General features: G+C 51.2%; 1 protein-coding gene across 1 annotated transcript in view; it reads right to left on the reverse strand.

Moving 5' to 3' along the window:
* Positions 1 to 24,260, reverse strand: part of SETD2 (SET domain containing 2, histone lysine methyltransferase) — a 77,363-nt gene that overhangs the window by 19,142 nt on the left and 33,961 nt on the right. Inside the window, 6 exon segments of the mRNA XM_038755448.1 lie at positions 1,894 to 1,942; positions 12,309 to 12,941; positions 14,202 to 14,321; positions 17,281 to 17,415; positions 19,054 to 19,180; positions 20,311 to 20,408. Coding sequence (XP_038611376.1) covers positions 1,894 to 1,942; positions 12,309 to 12,941; positions 14,202 to 14,321; positions 17,281 to 17,415; positions 19,054 to 19,180; positions 20,311 to 20,408 — 1,162 coding nt within the window.

Genomic DNA, 24,260 nt, shown 5'->3' on the forward strand with positions numbered 1-24,260 from the left:
CAGTGCTCTGCACACAGTAAGCGCTCAATAAATACGATTGATTGATTGACTGTCTCTATATGTTGCCAACTTGGACTTCCCAAGCGCTTAGTCCAGTGCTCTGCGCACAGTAAGCGCTCAATAAATACGATTGATTGATTGACTGTCTCTATATGTTGCTAACTTGGACTTCCCAAGCGCTTAGTACAGTGCTCAGCACACAGTAAGCGCTCAATAAATACGATTGACTGATTGACTGTCTCTATATGTTGCCAACTTGGACTTCCCAAGCGCTTAGTCCAGTGCTCTGCACACAGTAAGCGCTCAATAAATACGACTGATTGATTGTCTCTATATGTTGCCAACTTGGACTTCCCAAGCGCTTAGTACAGTGCTCTGCACACAGTAAGCGCTCAATAAATACGATTGATTGATCTGGGAAATGGGACCGGGATACCGGCTCTCCCTCCCGCGTTGGCTATGAGCCGGGTGCCTCAGTTTCCTCATCTGGGAAATGGGACCGGGATACCGGTATCCCGTGGACTGTGAGCCATGGGAAGGACGCCTTCCCAGACTGAGCCCCCTCTTCCTCCTCGCCTTCCCTCCTTCCCCTCCCCATGGCACCTGCATATATGGATATATGTTTGCACGGATTTATTACTCTATTTATTTCATTTGTACATATTTACTCTATTGATTTTATTTTGTTAATATGTTTCATTTTATTTGTACATATCTACTCTATTTTATTTGTACATATTTACTCTATTGATTTTATTTTGTTAATATGTTTCACCTTATTTGTACATATTTACTCTGTTTTATTTGTACATATTTACTCTATTGATTTTATTTTGTTAATATGTTTCATCTTATTTGTACATATTTACTCTATTTTATTTGTACATATTGACTCTATTGATTTTATTTTGTGAATATGTTTTATTTTATTTGTACATATTGACTCTATTGATTTTATTTTGTGAATATGTTTTATTTTATTTGTACATATTGACTCTATTGATTTTATTTTGTGAATATGTTTTATTTTATTTGTACATATTTACTCTATTGATTTTATTTTGTGACTATGTTTGGTTTTGTTCTCTGTCCCTTCTAGACTGTGAGCCCGCTGTCGGGTGGGGACCGTCTCTCGACGTTGCCAACTTGGACTTCCCAAGCGCTTAGCCCAGTGCTCTGCACACAGTAAGCGCTCAATAAATAGGACTGAATGAATATGTTTGGACGGATTTATTACTCTATTTATTTTATTTGTCTATATTTATTCTATTGATTTTATTTTGTTAATAGGTTTTGTTTTGTTCTGTCTCCCCTTCTAGACCGTGAGCCCGCTGTCGGGTGGGGACCGTCTCTAGACGTTGCCAACTTGGACTTCCCAAGCGCTTAGCCCAGTGCTCTGCACACAGTAAGCGCTCAATAAATAGGACTGAATGAATGAATATGTTTGTACGGATTTATTACTCTATTTTATTTGTCCATATTTATTCTATTTATTTTATTTTGTTAATAGGTTTTGTTCTGTCTCCCCCTTCTAGACTGTGAGCCCGCTGTCAGGTGGGGACCGTCTCTAGACGTTGCCAACTTGGACTTCCCAAGCGTTTAGTCCAGTGCTCTGCACACAGTAAGCGCTCAATAAATATGACTGAATGAATATGTTTGTACGGATTTATTACTCTATTTGTACATATTTATTCTATTTATTTTATTTTGTTAATAGGTTTTGTTTTGTTCTGTCTCCCCCTTCTAGACCGTGAGCCCGCTGTCGGGTGGGGACCGTCTCTAGGCGTTGCCAACTTGGACTTCCCAAGCGCTTAGTCCAGTGCTCTGCACACGGTAAGCGCTCAATCAATACGATTGATTGACTGATTGGACGGGGGGTCGGGGGGCACGTACCGCTGTGCTCTTTCTCCGTCTGGCTCTTCTTGGGGATCCGATACACTTCCTGAAAAACAGAGAGGAGGGAGGGTCAGTGGAGAGGGGAGGAGGCCAGAGGGGTCTTTCGACGCCCACCGGCTCTTCTCCTGGCGGATTCTCCCGGCCGCTCGATACCGCACTCCGCCCGGAGAAGGAACCAGGCGGGAATCGACCGACGGGCTTTCCCGGAACGATGCGGAAGGGGAAGGGCCTGTCTCCGGCGGGGCCGCTTTCCGTCGGATCGATCGTATTTATTGAGCGCTTACTGTGTGCTTAATAATAATAATAATAATAATGATGGCATTTGTTAAGCGCTTACTATGTGCAAAGCGCCGTTCGAAGCGCTGGGGAGGTTACAAGGTGATCAGGTTGTCCCCCGGGGGGCTCACAGTCTTCATCCCCATTTGACCGATGAGGGAACTGAGGCCCGGAGAAGTGAAGTGACTCGCCCGAAGTCACCCAGCTGACAATTGGCGGAGCCGGGATTTGAACCCATGACCTCCGACTCCAAAGCCCGGGCTCTTTCCATTGAGCCGCGCTGCTTATAGAAACGGTCCCTACCCAACAACGGGCTCACGGTCTAGAAGGGGGGAGACGGAGCACGAAACAGGGCATCTTAACAAACAAAAATAAATGGAATCGCGACTTTAAGGGGTCTTTTTTTCCGGGAACGGAAATGGGAGGGGAAGGGGCGCCCATCCCCTGCCCACCGCATCCGGCCCGGTGCCAACTTACGACCCCCCGACGAACCCCGTTCTCACTCGCTCCTTCCCCCCGTGCCCGGGCTTCCCCGGGAGCGACTCGATGGAAGGAAGACGTCGTCGCCTCGGGAAAGTCTTCCCAAATTGCCGATGCCCGAGGCGGTTGGAGTCAATCAATCAATCAATCGATCGTATTTATTGAGCGCTTACTGTGTGCAGAGCACTTCACTAAGCGCTTGGGAAGCCCAAGTTGGCAACGTATAGAGACGGTCCCTACCCAACAGTGGGCTCACAGTCTAAAAGTCGTCCTTGCCGCTGCCCTGGAGTCACCGGGCGTCATCTACAGGGGCACGTGGCCCCGGGGAGCCGGTTCGGTGCCACCCTGCCAGCCACGACGGGCCACGGGGCCCCGTCGACCCGCCTGTGAGCCCGCTGTCGGGCCGGGACCGTCTCTATATGTTGCCAACTTGCCCTTCCCAAGCGCTCAGTCCAGTGTTCCGCACACAGTAAGCGCTCAATAAATGATGACCATGGCGTTTATTAAGCGCTTACTATGTGCCACGCACCGTTCTAAGCGCTGGGGAGGTTACAAGGTGATCAGGTGGTCCCATGGGGGGCTCACGGTCTTCATCCCCATTTTCCAGATGAGGGAACTGAGGCCCGGAGAAGTGGAGTGACTTGCCCAAAGTCACCCAGCTGGCAACTGGCGGAGCTGGGATTTGAACCCATGACCTCGGACTCCAAAGCCCGAGCTCTTTCCGCTGAGCCACGCTGCTTCTCATTAAATAAATACAATTGAATTCATTCATTCATTCATTCAATCGCATTTATTGAGCGCTTACTGTACTAAGCACTTGGGAAGTACAAGTCGTGAATTTATCGAGCGCTTCCTATGTGCACAGCACTGGACTAAGCGCTTGGGAAGGACGAATCGGCCACATATGGAGACGGTCCAGATCCAACAGCGGGCGTGGTCACGATGACCTCGCGCCTTGGGAGGTCGTGGGTTCTAATCCCAGCTCTGCCACTTGTCCGCTGTGTGACCTCGGGCGAGTCACTTCACTTCTCTGGGCCTCAGTTCCCTCATCTGTCAAATGGGGGTGAAGACTGTGAGCACCCCTGTGGGACAGCCTGATCACCTTCCTGGCGCTCAGAACAGTGCTTGGCACATAGTAAGCGCTTAACAAATACCAATATTATGAAGGGGCTGAGAGGAGCGGGCTGGCATTCCCCTGTACCTCCCAAGCCCAACTTGGACTTCCCAAGCGCTTAGTACAGTGCTCTGCACACAGTAAGCGCTCAATACGATTGAATGAATGAATGAATGAAGCTCCTCTCCTAGTCACCACAGGGTGCTAACCACACCGGACGATCCAAGGAAGTGTAGTCTTATTATTATTATTATTATTATTATATTATAATATTATATATAATATAATATATAATAATATATAATATAATATTAATACATTATATTATTATTATAACAATATAATAATAATAATAATGGCATTTGTTAAGCACTTACTATGGGCGAGTCACTGTACTAAGCACTGGGGTGGATACAAGCAAATCGGGTTGGACACAGTCCCTGCCCCCCGTCTTAATCCCCAGCTGAGGCAACTGAGGCACAGAGAAGTGACTTGCCCAAGGCTACATAATAATAATAATACTGATGGCATTTATTAAGCGCTAACTATGTACAAAGCACCGTTCTGAGCGCTGGGGAGGTTACAAGGGGATCAAGTTGTCCCCCGGGGGGCTCACAGTCTTCATCCCCATTTTACAGATGAGGAACTGAGGCCCAGAGAAGTGAAGTGACTTGCCCAAAGTCACATCATAATAATACTGATGGCATTTATTCATCAATCGGATTTATTAAGCGCTTACTATGCGCAAAGCACCGTTCTAAGCGTTGGGGAGGTTACAAGGGGATCAGGGTGTCCCACAGGGGGCTCACAGGCTTCATCCCCATTTTCCAGATGAGGAACTGAGGCCCAGAGAAGTGAAGTGACTTGCCCAAAGTCACACAGCTGTCAACTGGCGGAGCCGAGATTTGGACTGGGATTAGAACCCATGACCCAGGGCTCTCTATCCACTGAGCCACGCTGCTTTTAGACTGTGAGCCCACCGTTGGGTAGGGACTGTCTCTATATGTTGCCAACTTGTACTTCCCAAGCGCTTAGTCCAGTGCTCTGCACACAGTAAGCGCTCAATAAATATGATTGATTGATTGATTGATTGCTTTGCCCGGGGCCTTTGGAGAAGGCCTAGGGGAGGGGCCGGTGACCAGGACAACGGGAAAAACGGCCCTCGGGACCGGCTGAATCGGAATCTGACTCGGCCCAAGAACGGAAGTCCAAACCCGAAGGAATGCCCGTCTCAGAAAGCCATCGAGATGACCGGACCGCGGAAGAAGAGGCAAGATTTTTTGGCTTTTTGTATGGTATTTGTTAATAATAATACTAACAATGACGGCATTTATTAAGCGCTTACTGTGCGCCAAGCACTGTTCTAAGCGCTGGGGAGGTTACAAGGTGATCAGCCACGGGGGGCTCACAGTCTTCATCCCCGTTTTAATCATAATAATAATAATAATGGCATTTATTAAGCGCTATGTGCAAAGCACTGTTCTAAGCGCTGGGGAGGTTACAATAATAATAATAATAGCATTTGTTAAGCGCTTACTATGTGCAGAGCACTGTTCTAAGTGCTGGGGAGGTTACAAGGTGATCAGCCTCGGGGGACTCACAATCTTCATCCCCGTTTTAATAATAATAATAATTTCATTTATTAAGCGGTTACTATGTGCAAATCACTGTTCTAAGTGCTGGGGAGGTTACAATAATAATAATAATAATAATGATAACATTTGTTAAGCGCTTACAACGTGCAGAGCACTGTTCTAAGCGCTGGGGAGGTTACAAGGTGATCAGCCACGGGGGGCTCACAGTCTTCATCCCCATTTTAATAATAATAATAATAATGGCATTTATTAAGCGCGTACTATGTGCAAAGCACTGTTCTAAGCGCTGGGGAGGTTACAATAATAATAATAATAATGATGGCATTTGTTAAGTGCTTACAACGTGCAGAGCACTGTTCTAAGCGCTGGGGAGGTTACAAGGTGTTCAGCCACGGGGGGCTCACAGTCTTCATCCCCGTTTTAATAATAATAATAATAATGGCATTTACTAAGCGCTTACTATGTGCAAAGCACTGTTCTAAGCGCTGGGGAGGTTACAATAATAATAATAATAATAATAATAATAATAATAATGATGGCATTTGTTAAGCGCTTACTATGCGCAGAGCACTGTTCTAAGCGCTGGGGAGGTTACAAGGTGATCAGCCACAGGGGGCTCACAGTCTTCATCCCCGTTTTAATCATAATGATAATAATGGCATTTATTAAGCGCTTACTATGTGCAAAGCACTGTTCTAAGCGCTGGGGAGGTTACAATAATAATAATAATAATAATGATGGCATTTGTTAAGCGCTTACTATGCGCAGAGCACTGTTCTAAGCGCTGGGGAGGTTACAAGGTGATCAGCCACAGGGGGCTCACAGTCTTCATCCCCGTTTTAATAATAATAATAATAATGGCATTTATTAAGCACTTACTATGTGCAAAGCACTGTTCTAAGCGCTGGGGAGGTTACAATAATAATAATAATAATAATAATGATGGCATTTGTTAAGCGCTTACTATGCGCAGAGCACTGTTCTAAGCGCTGGGGAGGTTACAAGGTGATCAGCCACGGGGGGCTCACAGTCTTCATCCCCGTTTTAATAATAATAATAATGGCATTTATTAAGCGCTTACTAAGTGCAAAGCACTGTTCTAAGCGCTGGGGAGGTTACAATAATAATAATAATAATAATAATAATAGCATTTGTTAAGTGCTTACTATGTGCAAAGCATAAGCACTAGGGAGGTTACAAGGTGATCAGGCATGGGGGGCTCACAGTCTTCATCCCCGTTTTAATAATAATAATAATGGCATTTATTAAGCGCTATGTGCAAAGCACTGTTCTAAGCGCTGGGGAGATTACAATAATAATAATAATAATGATGGCATTTGTTAAGCGCTTACTATGTGCAGAGCACTGTTCTAAGCGCTGGGGGAGGATACCAGGTGATCAAGTTGTCCCACGGGGGGCTCACAGTCTTCATCCCCATTTTCCAGATAATAATAATGATAGCATTTATTAAGCGCTTACTATGTGCAAAGCACTGTTCTAAGCGCTGGGGAGGTTACAAGGTGATCAAGTTGTCTCACGGGGGGGCTCAGGGTCTTCACCCCCATTTGACAGATGAGGGAACTGAGGCCCGGAGAAGTGAAGTGACTCGCCCAGTGTCACACGGCAGACGCGTGGCGGAGTCGGCATTCGAACCCGTGACCTCTGACCCCAATGCCCGCGCGGGAGGGCGAAGAAACGGGGGGTGGAGGGATGGAAGACGGGTGCCCGAAGGAAGGCCGGCGCCTCTAACCCCCGAGAGCTTAACGGCGGCCCCAGAGCGGTGTGACGTTCGGACCGGACGGGGAGGAAGGAGGCGGGGGGGTTTTCCGGGGGTCCCGGGGGGAAGCAAGCCGGAAAGATAATAATAATAATAATAATAATAATAATAATAATAATAATGGCATTTATTAAGCGCTTACTATGTGCAAAGCACTGTTCTAAGCGCTGGGGTAGATACAAGGTCATCACGTTGTCCCACGGGGGGCTCACAGACTTAATCCCCATTTTACAGATGAGGGCACCGAGGCCCACAGAAGTGAAGCGACTTGCCCAAAGTCACCCAGCTGACAAGTGGCAGAGCCGGGATTTGAACCCATGACCTCAGACTCCAAAGCCCGGGCTCTTTCCACTGAGCCACGCTGCTTCTCGGAGAAGGAAGGAGAGTGGGAGGAGGGAAACCGGGAAGATTCAAGGTCCGGGAACCATCCCCTCTGACGGAACAATAATAACTGCGGTACTTGTTCTAGACTGTGAGCCCACTGTCGGGTAGGGACCGTCTCTGTGTGTTGCCGACTTGTCCTTCCCGAGCGCTCAGTACAGTGCTCTGCACACAGTAAGCACCCAATAAATGTGATTAATTGATTTGTTAAGCGCTAAGTGCCAGTTGTCTATCTCCCCCTTCGAATAATAATAATAATGATGGCATTTATTCATTCATTCGCCCAATCGTATTTATTGAGCGCTTACTGTGTGCAGAGCACTGTACTAAGCGCTTGGGAAGGACAAATCGGCACCACATAGAGACGGTCCCTACCCAACAGCGGGCTCACGGTCTAGAAGGGGGGAGACAGACGACAAAACATATTAGCAAAATCATTAATTAAGCGCTTACTATGTGCCAAGCACTGTTCTAAGCGCTAGGGGAGGTTACAAGGTGACCAGGTTGTCCCCCCGGGGCGCTCCCAGTCTTCATCCCCATTTTACAGACGCGGTAACTGAGGCCCAGAGAAGTTAAGCGACTGGCCCCAAGTCACCCAGCGGACAATTGGCGGAGCCGGGATTTGAACCCATGACCTCGGACTCCAAAGCCCGTTGCTCTGTCCACTGAGCCACGCTGCCTCTAGACCGTGAGCCCCTTGTCGGGTAGGGACCGTCTCTACCTGTTGCCGACTCGGACTTCCCAAGCGCTTAGTCCAGTGCTCTGCCCACAGGAAGCGCTCAACAAATACGACTGAATGAAGGAACGCCGGGCGCTGGGGTAGCCACAAGCCAAATCGGGTTGGACTCGAGTCCCTCGTCCCCGCTGGGGCTCACACTCTTCATCCCCATTTTACAGAGGAGGCAGCTGAGGCCCCGAAAAGTGGAGGGACTCGGCCAAGGTCACACGGCAGGCGAGCGGTGGAGCCGGGATGAGGACCCTCGTCCCGCATTTTTCCCGGGCCCTTCCTCTACTCGCTAGGCCACGTCGCTTCCCGGAACGGTGGCATCATCATCATCATCATCATCAATCGTATTTATTGAGCGCTTACTATGTGCAGAGCACTGTACTAAGCGCTTGGGAAGTACAAATTGGCAACATATAGGGACGGTCCCTACCCAACAGTGGGCTCACAGTCAAAAAGGCAGGAAGTGAGTTTATCCCACACGGAGAAGAGGGGGCGAGACGGCCCGTGGAACGGGTCACGTTCCCCTAAATAATAATAATAATAATAATGATAGCATTTATTGAGCGCTTACTGTGTGTAAGGCACTGTTCTAAGCGCTGGGGAGGTGACAAGGGGATCGGGTTGTCCCACAGGGGGCTCCCGGTCTTCATCCCCATTTTCCAGATGAGGGAACTGAGGCCCGGAGAAGTGAAGTGACTCGCCCAAAGTCACACAGCCAGCAACTGGCAGGGCCTAAATAATAATAACAATGATGGCATTTATTAAGCGCTTCCTATGTGCAAAGCACTGTTCTAAGCGCTGAGGGGGTTCCAAGGTGATCGGGTTGTCCCACGGGGGGGCTCACAGTCTTCATCCCCATTTTAGAGATGAGGTGAGGCACAGAGAAGTGAAGTGACTTGCCCAAGGTCACACAGCAGACATGTGGTGGAGCAGGGATTCGAACCCATGACCGCCGGCTCCAAAGCCCGGGCTCTTTCCACTGAGCCGCGGACGTTCGGGGGATGGATCGGAGGCGCACGGAGCCTCTGCCTCCCCGTCTCCCTCAGAGCTGGATCCCAGCGGGATCCGGGCCCAGACTTCCAGGAATCTCCGGGGTCGGGGCCCCGCGTCGAACCGGAAAAGGAGACTTGGTGGTTTTCCCGAAAATGACAGATTTGGGAAGCCGGGTCGGGGGGGTTAGGTCCTTTAGACTCAGAAATACCCCCAAACGGAGCCCGGGATTGACCCGATCTAAGGGCCGAGGGGCGGGTGGGGGGTCTGGGGTCAATCCCCCCCAAGTAGCATTTACTCCCCAGAAGCTGTCACCAAATAATCATAACGATGGCATCTATTAAGCCCTCACTATGTGCCAAGCACTGTTCTAAGCGCTGGGGAGGTTACGAGGCGGGCGGGTTGTCCCATTTCCCAGATGAGATCACCGAGGCCCCGAGAAGCGAAGCGACTCGCCCAAAGCCACCAAGCTGACAACGGGCGGAGCCGGGATACGAACCCACGACCGCTGCCTCCGAAGCCCGGGCTCTTCCCACCGAGCCCCGCCGCTTCCCAACTGCCGGGCCGGATTCCGAGGAAGGGTCTTGAGGAGCGGGGGCCCGACTGACAAATACCGTCATCACGATTATTCCCGTCACCTCCGCCGGCCCGAGGCCGCCTCGGCCGGGGAAAGCGCCGCCGCGGGGCTCGGCGGGACGGCTCGCCGGCCGCCCCGCCGGGAACGGGGTGGGGGTCGGCGCGGGTGGGCTTACCTGAGCGCTCTCTGGGGACGGGGATGGTGGGGTGGGGGCGTCCGGTAAGACCGGGGCCGCTCCGGCGCCGGCTAAACCCGCCCTCCGCGTTCTCGCCGGCCGCGAGCGTGTGGACGCGAGCGTGTGCGGGCCGGTGACGCGTGTTCAAGAGGGGGTGGGCGTGTGTCGGTGGTGGTGGGTGTCTGTGTCGGGAGGGGTGTAGTATATAGGTAGAGAAAAGGTAGCTCACTTAAAATCTTCTCCCGCAGCCCGGAGGAGGCGGGATTTGCGGGCCTCAGGGAGGGAGTTTAACCACCTCTGTCCTCTTTTCACCTATTAAATTTTTCATGCACCATCCAGCTCCCCAAACATCTTCCCGGCTGCGTCACAAGGTGCCCTCTAGGTTCTCTCTCCCTTCTTCAGCACGGAGTTGGAAATGGAGTGGAGAAAAGGAGAGCCGGGGTCAGCTGGTATGATGGAAACAAGCTCCCGGCTGCCCTGAGAAGCTGGACGGAAATGGTTCGAGTTACTCGGGGCGTCGCTATCGCCCGGCGGGGGCGTCCCCCGGTCCTTCCCTCGCCGCCCCCCCCGCCGCCGCCGCCCCCCGTCCCGCCGCCCCGTCTCCCCCCCCTTCCCCGACGGCGGCACTCCGGCGACCGCCCCCCGCCCCCCGCTTCGCCCGGGCCGGTCGCCGTACTGAGCGCCTGGGAGGGCGGAGGCGGCGCGCGGCGTCAAGGCTCGCGACGAGCCGGAGCGGAGTCGTGGGGGGCAGCAGTTAGGTCAAAAAAATACCACACCCGTGCCCGAGCTGCTTTTTTGCTCGTATTTTTTTTTTTTTTGTGGGAAGGGGGCCCGATTCTAGCTTAATCCATAGGTGAAAGTCGGACAGAAGTGGTTAAACTCTTTTAGCACCGGGGGGAACGGGGGGCTCCGGGACCCAACGCCCACGGACGGACCCGTGGGCCTCTCCTCAGAACGGCCGCTCAAGGGGATAACGGGTTCGGATGCCGAGACGAGAGAGGATCCGACGGAAACCCAGCCCTCCCCCGGCAGACGCCGCCCCCCGAACCCCCGCCGGCCCGCGGTTCTCAGACCGGAGCCACGGAGGGATTTGGGGGCGGGGAGAACCCCCGGACCCCACGGCGCGGGGAGGAAGACGACGGGACGCGGCATTTCCCGTCCGAGGGCGGGGGGGGTCCGACGTGGCGACTCCTCGGGGGAACCCGGCGGCTCCGGGCCGAAGCTCCCGGCCCGGCGCTCCCCGTTAGGCTCCCGGCCTCAGTCCGTTGGAAAGCGTGCCGCTCGCCGAACGAACCGGCCCGGTTTTTTGGAGGGGAAAAGGGGGGGTTCTGATTTCCCCCAGGAGGAAGAACGCGGAAGAGATCGGAGCCGGGACGACGGGGGGGGCCCGGGGAGGCAGGCTTGGGGACTCGTTCTCGGCCCAATTAATGATAATCATAATGACGGCATTTATTAAGTGCTGACTACGTGCCAAGCACTGTTCTAAGCGCTGGCACTGCTCAATTCAGGCGGAGGGTTGCCCGCCGGGGCCCGGGGCGGAGGCGGCAGCTGGACGCCCGTTCTCTCCGCCACGGCCCCACACACGCCTTGACCATCGCGGTCGCGTCTCCCCGGAAAAGCCTCTGCTACCGTCCAGCGGAATGAGACCCCCCCATCATGCCCACCGACTCCGGACGCCCCGGGACCCCGCCCGGACTCCCCCTCCACTCCAGCCGAGGCGGAGAGAGGCCAGCTCCCCCCGAAGCGCGTCGGAGCGGACGAGAGTCCGTCCCAAAGGAGTCCGGAGTTTGGCGGGGCCGCCCCGGAGGCGCGTGGGTGTCTGCCCGCGCCCCCTCCCCTCCCCTCCCGGCGACTGAGCAAGAGGAAGACTTCCCGAGCCGGGATTCGAGAGCGCCGAGCAAGGGGAAGATTTCCCGAGCCGGGATTCCAGAGCACCGTGCCGCCCGCCTAAACCCGCCGCGCGGGAAGACGCTCCCACCCGAGGCGCCCCCCGCGTGCCGACGCTCTGCAGAACCATCCCGGGATCGGCGACGCCACTTCCCTCTCCCGGAATTTCCAGCCGGGGCCCGCTCTACGGGGGACGGCGGAGGGGCTTCGGGCTATTCGACGGCGCACGTTCCCGCCCTCCTAAGCGCCAACCGGGCGTGGGCCGGGGGCCAACTGAGGCCGGTGTCCCGGGACGGAGTTGGGGAAGGGCCCGGGGTGGTGTGGACGACACGGGCGGGCGCGGTCCGCTCAGGCAAAGGATTTTTCCCGCGGCCTCCGCCGAGACCCCCGCGGGGCCGCCCCCCGCGCCCCCCGAGCCCGCGGGGGCTCTTACCTTCAGGTCTTTCCAACTCTCCAGGAGCCTGGCGGCGAGATCGCTCAGCTCGACGGTCTTGTCCGAGGGCTCCTGGCTGCGCTCGCTCTCCACGTCCGAGACGCCCTCCTCCTCGTCTTGCGAGGGCGTCTCGGCCGGCTCCTCCGGCCTGGGCCCGTTGCTCTCGTGGGCGTCGGGCTCGGGGTCCGCCCGCTTCCCGGCCTCCGCGGGGGTCTCGGGGTCGGCCCCGGCCGGGGGGGGCGGCGGGGGCGGGGGCGGCTGGGGCTCCTCCTCGTCCTCGGCGGGGGCCCCGTCCAGCTGCTCCAGCTCGTCCTTGCCGTCCTTCCCGTCCGGCTCGCTGGCGGCGTCCGAGATGGCGCTGTCCGTGCTGTTCTCGCTGATGATCTTCAGCCGGCGGAAGACCAGCTTCTTGGGGGTGTCCGCCTCCGCCTCAGCGCCCGCCTTGGAGGACGGGTCCGGCGTGTTGAGGGGCGTGTGGGCGCGGGACGTGTTCTCGCTCGAGTAGCCGTCCCCTTCGCTCAACTGGGGGGCCGCCGTCTTGGTCTGGGACCAGCGCTGGATGACGGGCAGCACCTTGCTCTCCTCCAGCATGTTCTTCGTGGGGATCGGCAGCCGCTCCAGGGTCTTGATGATCTGGGGGCGCGGGGGAAAACGAGGCGAGAAACCGTCCCTCTCGGCCCGCGTCCCCCTCCCCCGGGGGCCCGCACCCCTCCGCCGTTCTATCGTCTCCTCCCAAGCGCTCCGCACAGCGATGATAATAACAATGGTATCTATTAAGCGCTTACTACGTGCAAAGCACTGTTCTAAGCGCTGGGAGGTTACGAGGTGATCAGATTGGGCTACCCATCTTCATTCCCACTTTACAGACGAGGCCCGGAGAAGTGAAGTGACTTGCCCAAATTCATTCCTTCGTTCATTCAATCGTATTTATCGCGCGCTTACTGTACTAAGCGCTTGGGAAGTCCAAGTTGGCAACATATAGAGACGGTCCCTACCCAACAAGTGGGCTCACGGTCCAGGAGGGGGAGAGTCACACAGCTGGGATTTGACCCCGTGACCTCTGACCCCAAAGCCCGGGCTCTTTCCGCCGAGCCACGAATGAATACGTCGGTCGAGGAGGGGGGACCCCGAACAGCCGTTGGGTAGGGACCGTCTCTATATGTTGCCAACTTGGACTTTCCAAGCGCTTAGCACAGTGCTCTGCACACAGTAAGCGCTCGATAAATACGACTGAATGAACGAACTCACGGCGGGATCTTCCGGCCCAAAGGAGGGGATGTGGACTGGAAAATCGAGGGGCCGTGGGGGCAGTCGGCGGGGGAAAGGAATTGGAACTGGCTGGCGGTAAGCGGTGGGGAAAGCGGCCAGGACACCCCGGGGCGGACCCCCAAAATGGGAAGAGCCCCGGGACCAGAGGGAGGGAGGGCGGAGCAGTCCTCCCTTTTCACCTCCCAGAAGAAACCGGGAAAACGAGCTCTTCCCATCACGGTTTCTTAAAAACCCAGCTCCCTAAACGCCCGGCCGGCTTTCGGCGGCCGGGATTCGTCGCGGCGTCCGGGAAGAAGCGAAAAGGGGGTTTCCGTCGGAAAAGCCTCCTCCGCGGCACGGGGCCGACCCTTCGCTAACCGATCCAGCCCGGGCGGCCCACCGGACCCCTCGCCGAACCCCGAGGCTGCTTATTTCCCCTCGCGGTTTGCGAGTTCAAACCCAACAGGGACGCTTTCTAAGCCTCAAGGATGTCGAGCGGAGGGATCTGTGAAAAGATCTTGGTTATCCGTGAGCGGGGGGCGACTAAGTTCTTCGGCCCCGGGGTCACAATCCTATAAAGCCAACGGGGCGCCCGCTCCCGAATCGGTTTCCCCCCTGGGGTGAATGGGATCACGGGCTCCTGACCTCTTCCTGTAGCTTCTGGTTATTTCCCCGGCCGTCCCCGAGTTCCGCCATCCAGATCCACAGGAGGGACAATCCGTGGCATTCCAAGAACGACTTCAGGCAGGATTGCGAGAGCGTGTTCTAGAAACGAGCGGGAACATTATTATTAATAACCATAATTCAAATCGCAATACCTGTCGAGCATCTTCTACGGGCCCAGCGCCGTTCTAGGTGCTGAAATAAATCCAGGTTAATCGGGCCCCCGGCCCCCGTGGGGCTCACGCTCTTAATCCCCGTTTTACAGGGGAGGAAACTGAGGCCCAGGGGCGTGAAGTGACTTGCCCACAGTCACGCAGCACGCAGGTGGCGGGGCCGGGGCTCAGTCCTAAGCCACGCTGCAGTGGAGCGCTTAGCCACATCTAGACTGTGAGCCTGTTGTTGGGTAGGGACGTCTCTATATGTTGCCAACTTGGACTTCCCAAGCGCTTAGTACAGTGCTCTGCACACAGTAAGCGCTCACTAAATACGATTGAGTGAAGGGGACAACCTGATCACCTTGTAACCTCCCCAGCGCTTAGAACTAGTGCTTTGCACATAGTAAGCGCTTAATAAATGCCATTATTATTATTATTATTATAAACAGGTGATCAGGTTGTCCCACGGGGAGCTCACAGTTTTCATCATGGTTTTCTAGACTGTGAGCCCGTTGTTGGGTACGGATGTCTCTATATGTTGCCAACTTGGACTTCCCAAGCGCTTAGTACAGTGCTCTGCACACAGTAAGCGCTCAATAAATACGATTGAGTGAAGGGGACAACCTGATCACCTTGTAACCTCCCCAGCGCTTAGAACTAGTGCTTTGCACATATAGTAAGCGCTTAATAAATGCCATTATTACTATTACTACCAGGTGATCAGGTTGTCCCACGGGAGGTTCACAGTTTTCATCATGGTTTTCTAGTCTGTGAGCCCACTGTTGGGTAGGGACCGTCTCTATACGTTGCCAACTTGGACTTCCCAAGCGCTTAGTACAGTGCTCTGCACACAGTCAGCGCTCAATAAATACGGTTGATTAATTGACTGATCCCCATTTTCCAGATGAGGCAACTGAGGCCCGGAAAAGCGAGGCCACTTGCCCAAAGCCCCACAGACAGGCACTGTCCTAAGCGCCGGGGAACGTACGAGCTGATAGGGCTGGGCACGGTCCCTGACCCATGTGGGCTTCGCCATCCTAATCCCCATTTTCCGGAGGGGAAAAGTGAGACCCAGAGAAGTGAAGTGACTTGCCCAAGGTCACCCAGCAGAGGGTTTAGCAGATAGACCACAGGCAGGGGAGTCAGACGGACCTGGGTTCTAATGCCGGCCCTGCCACTTGTCTGCTCTGTATATATGTTTGTACGGATTTACACATTCTATTGATTTTATTCGTACATATTGACTATTCTATTTATTTTGTTTTGCTAATATGTTTTGTTTTCTTGTCCGTCTCCCCCTTCTAGACTTTGAGCTCACTGTTGGGTAGGGGCCGTCTCTATATGTTGCCAACTTGGACTTCCCAAGCGCTTAGTACAGTGCTCTGCACACAGTAAGCGCTCAATAAATAAGATTGATCTATATATATATATATATATGTTGGTATGGATTTACACACTCTATTGATTTTATTCGTACATATTGACTATTCTATTTATTTTGTTTTGTTAATATGTTTAGTTTTCTTGTCCGTCTCCCCCTCCTAGACTGTGAGCCCGCTGTTGGGTAGGGACCGTCTCTAGATGTTGCCAACTTGGACTTCCCAAGCGCTTAGTCCAGCGCTCTGCACAGGGTAAGTGCTCAATAAATATGACTGATTGATCCGTATATACGTTGGTACGGATTTACACACTCTATTGATTTTATTCGTTCATACTGACTATTCTATTTATTTTGTTTTGTTAATGCTTTGTTGTCCGTCTCCCCCTCCTAGACTGTGAGCCCGCTGTCGGGTAGGGACCGTCTCTATGTGTTGCCAACTTGGACTTCCCAAGCGCTTAGTACAGCGCTCTGCACACAGTAAGCGCTCAATAAATACGATTGATTCATTCATTCAATTGTATTTATTGAGCACTTACTGTGCGCAGAGCGCTGGACTAAGCGCTTGGGAAGTCCAAGTTGGCAACATATAGAGACAGGCCCTACCCGACAGTGGGCTCACAGTCTAGAAGGGGGAGACAGAGAACAAAACAAATCACATTAACAAAATAAAATAAATATGTACAAATAAAATAAACAGAGTAATAAATCTGTACAAACATAGTCATTCATTCAATCGTATTTACTGAGCGCTTACTGTGTGCAGAGCACTGGACTAAGTGCTTGGGAAGTCCAAGTTGGCAACATAGAGAAACAGTCCCTACCCAACAGTGGGCTCACAGTCTAGAAGGGGGGAGACAGACAACAAAACCAAACATATTAACAAGATAAAATAAGCAGAATAGATATGCACAAGTAAAATAAACAAATAAATTCAATAAATGCGACTGAATGAATGAATGAATGACAAACACAGTAAGTGCTCAATGATTGACTGATTGATTGATTGAGCGCTCAATGATTGACTGATTGATTGAGCACTCAATGATTGATTGATTGAGCGCTCAATGACTGACTGATTGAGTGCTCAATGACTGACATTGATTGAGCGCTCAATGGCTGATTGAGCGCTCAATGATTGACAGACTGATTGATTGAGCGCTCAATGACTGATTGACTGACTTGCCCAAGGTCATCCAGCTGACAAGTGGCGGGATTTGAACCCACGGCCTCTGATTCCGGCTCTTTCCCCAGGCTCCGGGGGCGAGGAGGAGACTGTGAGAGGAGACTGTGAGCCCACCGTTGGGTAGGGACCGTCTCTATATGTTGCCATCTTGGACTTCCCAAGCGCTTAGTCCAGTGCTCTGCACACAGTAAGCGCTCAATCAATACGATTGATCGATTGATTGATTGAGGAGGGCGTCCGCCAACCAGCCGGACTCCCCGTGGGGTTGAAAGGTGGTTCCCGAGCCCCGTTCCCAAACCCCGCTCCGTCCCCGATCCCGTTCCTCGGCCGGGAGACCCTCACCTGGATGAGTTTGAGGCAGGTGAGCTTCTGTTCCAGCGTCTCGATGCGGACCATGAGCCGGGATAAACTGAGGACCTGGTTTTTATCGGACAGGCCCTCCCCGTTTTCCAGCAGCGCCTCCAGCTCGCCGTCCACCTACGAGGGGTGAGCGGCAAAAAGGTTACCCACGCGGACCCCGCGGGCGTGGGAGGGGGCACCCGTCTGGCACATCTCCCCTTCGTCCCCCTCTCTCTGTTGACTGTGAGCCCCCCATGGGACCACCTGATCACCGTAACCGCCCCAGCGCTTAGAACAGTGTTTTGCACATAGTGCTTAATAAATGCCATTACTATTATTATTATTTGCTCTGCACACAGTAAGTGCTCAATAAATACGACTGAATGAATGAATTAATCCCCCCCACGTCTTACCTCCTTCCCTTCCCCACAGCACCTGTATATATGTATATATGTTTGTACAGATTTGTCACTCTATTTACTTTACTTGTACATATCTATTCTATGTATTTTATTTTGTTAATATGTTTGGTTTTGTTGTCTGTCTCCCCCTTCTAGACTGGGAGCCCACTGTTGGATAGGGACTGTCTATGTTGCCAACTTGGACTTCCCAAGTGCTTAGTCCAGTGCTCTGCACACAGTAAGCGCCAATAAATACGATTGATTGATTGATTGATTCACTTCTCTGGGCCTCAGTTCCCTCATCTGAAAAACGGGGATGAAGGCTGTGAGCCCTCTGTGGGACCACCTGATCACCCTGTAACCTCCCCAGCGCTTAGAACAGTGCTTTGCACATAGTAAGCGCTTAATAAATGCCATTATTATTATTATTATTATTATTATTATGGGTTCAAATCCCGACTCCGGCAATTGTCATCTGGGTGACTTTGGGCAAGTCACTTCCCTTCTCTGGGCCTCAGCTCCCTCACCTGTCAAATGGGGGTGAAGACTGTGAGCCCCCCGTGGGACAACCTCATCACCTTGTACCCTCCCCTGTGCTTAGAACAGTGCTTGGCACATAGTAAGCGCTTAATAAATGCCATTATTTTTTTGAATCCTCCCCAGCGCTTAGAACAGTGCTTTGCACATAGTAAGCGCTTAATAAATGCCATTATTTTTTTGAATCCTCCCCAGCACTTAGAACAGTGCTTTGCACATAGTAAGCGCTTAATAAGTGCCATTATTTTTTTGAATCCTCCCCAGCACTTAGAACAGTGCTTTGCACATAGTAAGCGCTTAACAAATGCCATCATCATCATTATTATAAGACTTGAATTCATTATTACATTCCCCAGCGCTTAGAACAGTGCTTTGCACATAGTAAGCGCTTAATAAATGCCATTTTTTTGAATCCTCCCCAGCGCTTAGAACAGTGCTTTGCACATAGTAAGCGCTTAACAAATGCCATCATCCTTGTTATATTATTATAAGACTTGAAGGTCGTTAAGGACAGAGAACGTGGCTACCGACTCTTTAGGGTATTTGTTAAGCGCTCACTATGTGCCAGGCGCTGTTCTAATGCCATCTAACAAATGCCATCATCCTTGTTATATTATTATAAGACTTGAAGGTCGTTAAGGACAGAGAACGTGGCTACCGACTCTTTAGGGTATTTGTTAAGCGCTCACTATGTGCCAGGCGCCGGGGTGGATGGCAGCTAATCAGGCTGGACACGGTCCCCTTCTCGCACGGGGCTCCCAGCCTCGCGACAGGCCAGCGCGTCCTGGAGGCCCCTGTCCCGCTCAGCACGGGAACGAAGCGCGGGTGCGAAACTCACCGAGTCCTTCTTCCGGGAGCGCTCCTTCTTCATTTTCCCGCCGGCGGCCCGGATGCTCACCCGGGTTTCCCCTCCCAGGTAGCCTCGGCAGTTGGCTGAGCCGCAGAAGCATTTCTGGGCCTCTTTCCTGATGGAGCACAGGGGAACGCGTTGGTTACTAACAATTCATTCATTCGATCGTACTTACTGAGCGCTCACCGTGTGCGGAGCACTGGGCGGAGCGCTTGGGAAGGCCAAGCTGGCAACACAGAGGGACGGTCCCTACCCAACAGCGGGCTCACAGGCTAGAAGAACAATAGTAATAATAGTAATAATAATAGCGATGATGGTAGTAATAGTACTCATTAAGCACTTACTACGTGCCAAACCTGCTCTAAGCACTGGGGTAGATACGACAGAAGCAGTGTGGCTCGGTGGAAAGAGCCCGGGCCTGTGAGCCCATTGTCGGGTAGGGACCGTCTCTATATGTTGCCAACTTGTACTTCCCAAGCGCTTAGCACAGTGCTCTGCACACAGTAAGTACTCAACAAATATGACTGAATGAAGAAACGAATGTCTGTCTCCCCCCTCTAGACCGTGAACCCATCATTGGGTAGGGACCGTCTCCATATGTTTCAACTTGTCCTTCCCAAGTGCTTAGTCCAGTGCTCTGCACACAGTAAGCGTTCAATAAACACGACTGAATGAATGAATGACTAATTCTATTTATTCTGATGCCTTGACACCTGTCCACGTGTTTGGTTTTGGTGTCCATCTCCCCCTTCCAGACTGTGAGCCCGCTGTTGTGTAGGGACCGTCTCTATATGTCTCCAATTTGTACTTCCCAAGCGCTCATTACAGTGCCCTGCACACAGTAAGCGCTTAATAAACACGACTGAATGAATGAATGACTAATTCTATTGATTCCAATGCCCTGACACCTGTCCACATGTTTGGTTTTGTTGTCCGTCTCCCCCTTCCAGACTGTGAGCCTGTTGTTGAATAGGGACCGTCTCTATATGTTGCCAACTTGTACTTCCCAAGCGCTCAGCACAGTGCCCTGCACGCAGTAAGTGCTCAATAAATACGATTGAATGAATGAAGTGGCAGGAAGGGGGAGGGAGAGGAAGGTCCGGGCTTGTCCCTCCCCAATGATCCGGCCCCTCGGCCTCCAACGGGATCGCGGGGCCGGCGCTCCTCAGGCCGATCCCTCCCGCCGTCCGATCCCTGCCCGACCGGCGGCGACGGGAGCGAAGAAAGGGAAGACGGGAACCTCACCCGTATCTCTGGAACTGATAGTCGAAAGTCAGCTCGGCACCCGATGGGACCAGCTTCGTGGTGAAGAAACCGACTCTCAGCTGACCGTTCACAGTCCACTGCCGCGGTGGAGACAGAAGAAAAGAAAAAGAAAAAGAGCAGGTCGTTAGAACACGCTTCCTGGCCCTCCGTTTGATGAGGACTTGGCCTTCCCAAGCGCTTAGGACAGTGAAGAAACCGACTCTCAGCTGACCGTTCACAGTCCACTGCCGCGGTGGAGACAGAAGAAAAGAAAAAGAAAAAGAGGAGGTCGTTAGCACGCTCTCCCTGGCCCTCCGTTTGATGATAACTTGGTCTTCCCAAGCGCTTAGTACAGGGCTCTGCACACAGTAAGCACTCGATAAATACGGCTGAATGAATGAATGATAATAATAGCAGCGTGGCTCAGTGGAAAGAGCCCGGGCTTTGGAGTCAGAGGTCTATTTATTTATTTTATTACTGTATTTATTTACCTTGTACATATCTATTCTATTTATTTTATTTTGTTAGTGTGTTTGGTTTTGTTCTCTGTCTCCCCCATTTAGACCGTGAGCCCGCTGTTGGGTAGGGACTGTCTCTATGTGTTGCCCACTTGTACTTCCCAAGCACTTAGTCCAGTGCTCTGCACACAGTAAGCGCTCAATAAATACAATTGATTGATTGAATGATTGATCCCGGCTCCGCCAGTTGTCAGCTGGGTGACTTTGGGCGAGTCGCTTCACTTCTCTGGGCCTCAGTGACCTCATCTGGAAAATGGGGGTGAAGACTGGGAGCCCCCTGTGGGACAACCTCATCACCTTGTAACCTTCCCAGCGCTTAGAATGGTGCTTTGCACATAGTAAGCGCTTAACAAAATCCATCATTATTATTATTATTAAAATGGGGATGAAAACTGTGAACAGTCACACAGCTGACAATTGTCAGAGCCGGCATTTGAACCCATGACCTCTGACTCCAAAGCCCGGGCTCTTTCCACTGAGCCATGCTGCTACTACACTGTTGCACTCTCTCAAAGGCATAGTACAGCCATTATTATTATTATTATTATTATTACAGTGCTCTGCACGCAGTAAGTGCTCAATTAGTAACACCGAAAAAGAAGAGACAGGCACTCAATAAGTACTTTGGGTCGACTGCATTCATTGTGGGCAGGAATGAGTCTTGTTCTATTGTGATAATAATACTAATGATGGCATTTGTTAAGTGCTTACTATGTGCCAAGCACTGTTGTAAGCGCTGGGGAGGTTACAAGGTGATCAGGTTGTCCCATGGGGGGCTCCCAGTCTTCATCCCCATTTTCCAGATAATCATAATAATAATAATGTTGGTATTTATGAAGCACTTACTATGTGCCAAGCACTGCTCTAAGCGCTGGGGAGGTTACAAGGTGATCAGGTTGTCCCATGGGGGGCTCACAGTCTTAATCCCCATTTTCCAGATAATAATAATAATAATAATGTTGGTATTTGTTAAGCTCTTACTATGTCCCAAGCACTGTTCTAAGCGCTGGGGAGGTTACAAGGTGATCAGGTTGTCCCACGGAGGGCTCCCAGTCTTCATCCCCATTTTCCAGATGAGGTCACTGAGGCCCAGAGAAGGGAAGTGACTTGCCCAAAGTCACCCAGCTGACAAGCGGCGGAGCCAGGATTCGAACCCACGACCTCTGACTCCTAAGCCCGGGCTCTTTCCACTGAGCCACGCTGCTTCTCTAGATACGAATGACTGACTGGACTCTAACCAAACTGCTTATGGCGCTAGAATGGCGCTCGTCTCGTAGTAAGCGCTTAAACGTGGCTCCGTGGAAAGAGCCCAGGCTTGGGAGTCGGAGGTCATGGTTCAAATAATAATAATAATGATGACATTTATTAAGCGCTTACTATGTGCAAAGCACTGTTCTAAGCGCTGGGGAGGTTACAAGGTGATCGGGTTGCACCGCGGGGGGCTCACGATTTAATCCCCATTTGACAGATGAGGTCACTGAGGCCCAGAGAAGCGAAGTAACTTGCCCAAAGTTACTGACAATTGGCAGAGCCGGGATTTGAACCCATGACCTCTGACTCCAAAGCCCGGGCTCTTGCCACTGAGCCACGCTGCTTCTCTCTCCCGCCTCCGCCAACTGTCAGCTGTGTGACTTTGGGCAAGTCACTTCTCTGGGCCTCAGTTCCCTCATCTGGAAAATGGGGATTAAGACTGTGAGCCCACCGGGGGACAATCTGATCTCCTTATAAGCTCCCCAGCGCTTAGAACGGTGCTTTGCACATAGTAAGTGCTTAACAATTAACAAACACCATTATTCTTATTATTTTTATTAAATAAATCGTATATGGCCTTCCCTTAGGCCTTCCCAGACTGAGCCCCCTCCTTCCTCTCCCTCACTTACCCTTCCCCATCCCCCCACAACTTACCTCCTTCCCCTCCCCACAGCACCTGCATATATGTATATATGTTTGTATGGATTTATTACTCTATTTATTTGTCCATGTTTATTCTATTTATTTTATTTTTTTAATATGTTTTGTTTTGTTCTCTGTCTCCCCCTTCTAGCCTGTGAGCCCGCTGTTGGGTAGGGACCATCTCTAGATGTTGCCGACTCGTACTTCCCAAGCGCTTAGTCCAGTGCTCTGCACACAGTAAGCGCTCAATAAATACGATTGAATGAATATGTTTGTACGGATTTCTTACTCTATATATTTTATTTGTAAATGTTTATTCTATTTATTTTATTGTGTTAATATGTTTTTTGTTCTGTTCTCTGTCTTCCCCTTCTAGACTGTGAGCCCATTGTTGGGTAGGGACCATCTCCATATGTTGCCAACTTGGACTTCCCAAGCGCTTAGTCCAGTGCTCTTCACACAGTAAGCGCTCAATAAATACGATTGAATGAATGAATGTTTGTACGGATTTATTACTCTATTAATTTTATTTGTACATATTTATTCTATTTATTTTATTTTGTTAATATGTTTTGTTTTGTTCTCTGCCTCCCCCTTCTAGACTGTGAGCCCGCTGTTGGGTAGGGACTGTCTCTATATGCTGCCAACTTGGACTTCCCAAGCGCTTAGTACAGTGCTCTGCACACAGTAAGCGCTCAATAAATATGATTGAATGATTGAATATGTTTGTACGGATTTATTACTCTATTTATTAATTTTATTTGTACATATTTATTCTATTTATTTTATTTTGTTAATATGTTTTGTTTTGTTCTCTGTCTCCCCCTTCTAGACCGTGAGCCCACTGTTGGGTAGGGACTGTCTCTAGATGTTGCCGACTTGGACTTCCCAAGCGCTTAGTCCAGTGCTCTGCACACAGTAAGCGCTCAATAAATGCAACTGAATGAATGAATATGTTTGTATGGATTTATTACTCTATTTTATTTGTACATATTTATTCTATTTATTTTATTTTGTTAATATGATTTGTTTTGATGCCTGTCTCCCCCTTCTAGACCGTGAGCCCGCTGTTGGGTAGGGACCGTCTCTAGATGTTGCCGACTTGGACTTCCCAAGCACTTAGTCCAGTGCTCTGCACACAGTAAGCGCTCAATAAATACAACTGAATGAATATGTTTGTATGGATTTATTACTCCATTTTATTTGTACATATTTATTCTATTTATTTTATTTTGTTAATATGTTTTGTTTTGTTCTCTGTCTCCCCCTTCTAGACCGTGAGCCCACTGTTGGGTAGGGACTGTCTCTATATGCTGCCAACCTAGACTTCCCAAGCGCTTAGTCCAGTGCTCTGCACACAGTAAGCGCTCAATAAATACGATTGAATGAATGAATATGTTTGTATGGCTTTATTACTCTATTTTATTTGTACATATTTATTCTATTTACTTTATTTTGTTAATATGTTCTGCTTTGTTGTCTGTCTCCCCCTTCTGGACCGTGAGCCCGCTGTTGGGTAGGGACCGTCTCTAGATGTTG

This window comes from Tachyglossus aculeatus, chromosome 13 (genome assembly GCF_015852505.1).
Source record: "Tachyglossus aculeatus isolate mTacAcu1 chromosome 13, mTacAcu1.pri, whole genome shotgun sequence".
Taxonomy (NCBI): domain Eukaryota; kingdom Metazoa; phylum Chordata; class Mammalia; order Monotremata; family Tachyglossidae; genus Tachyglossus; species Tachyglossus aculeatus.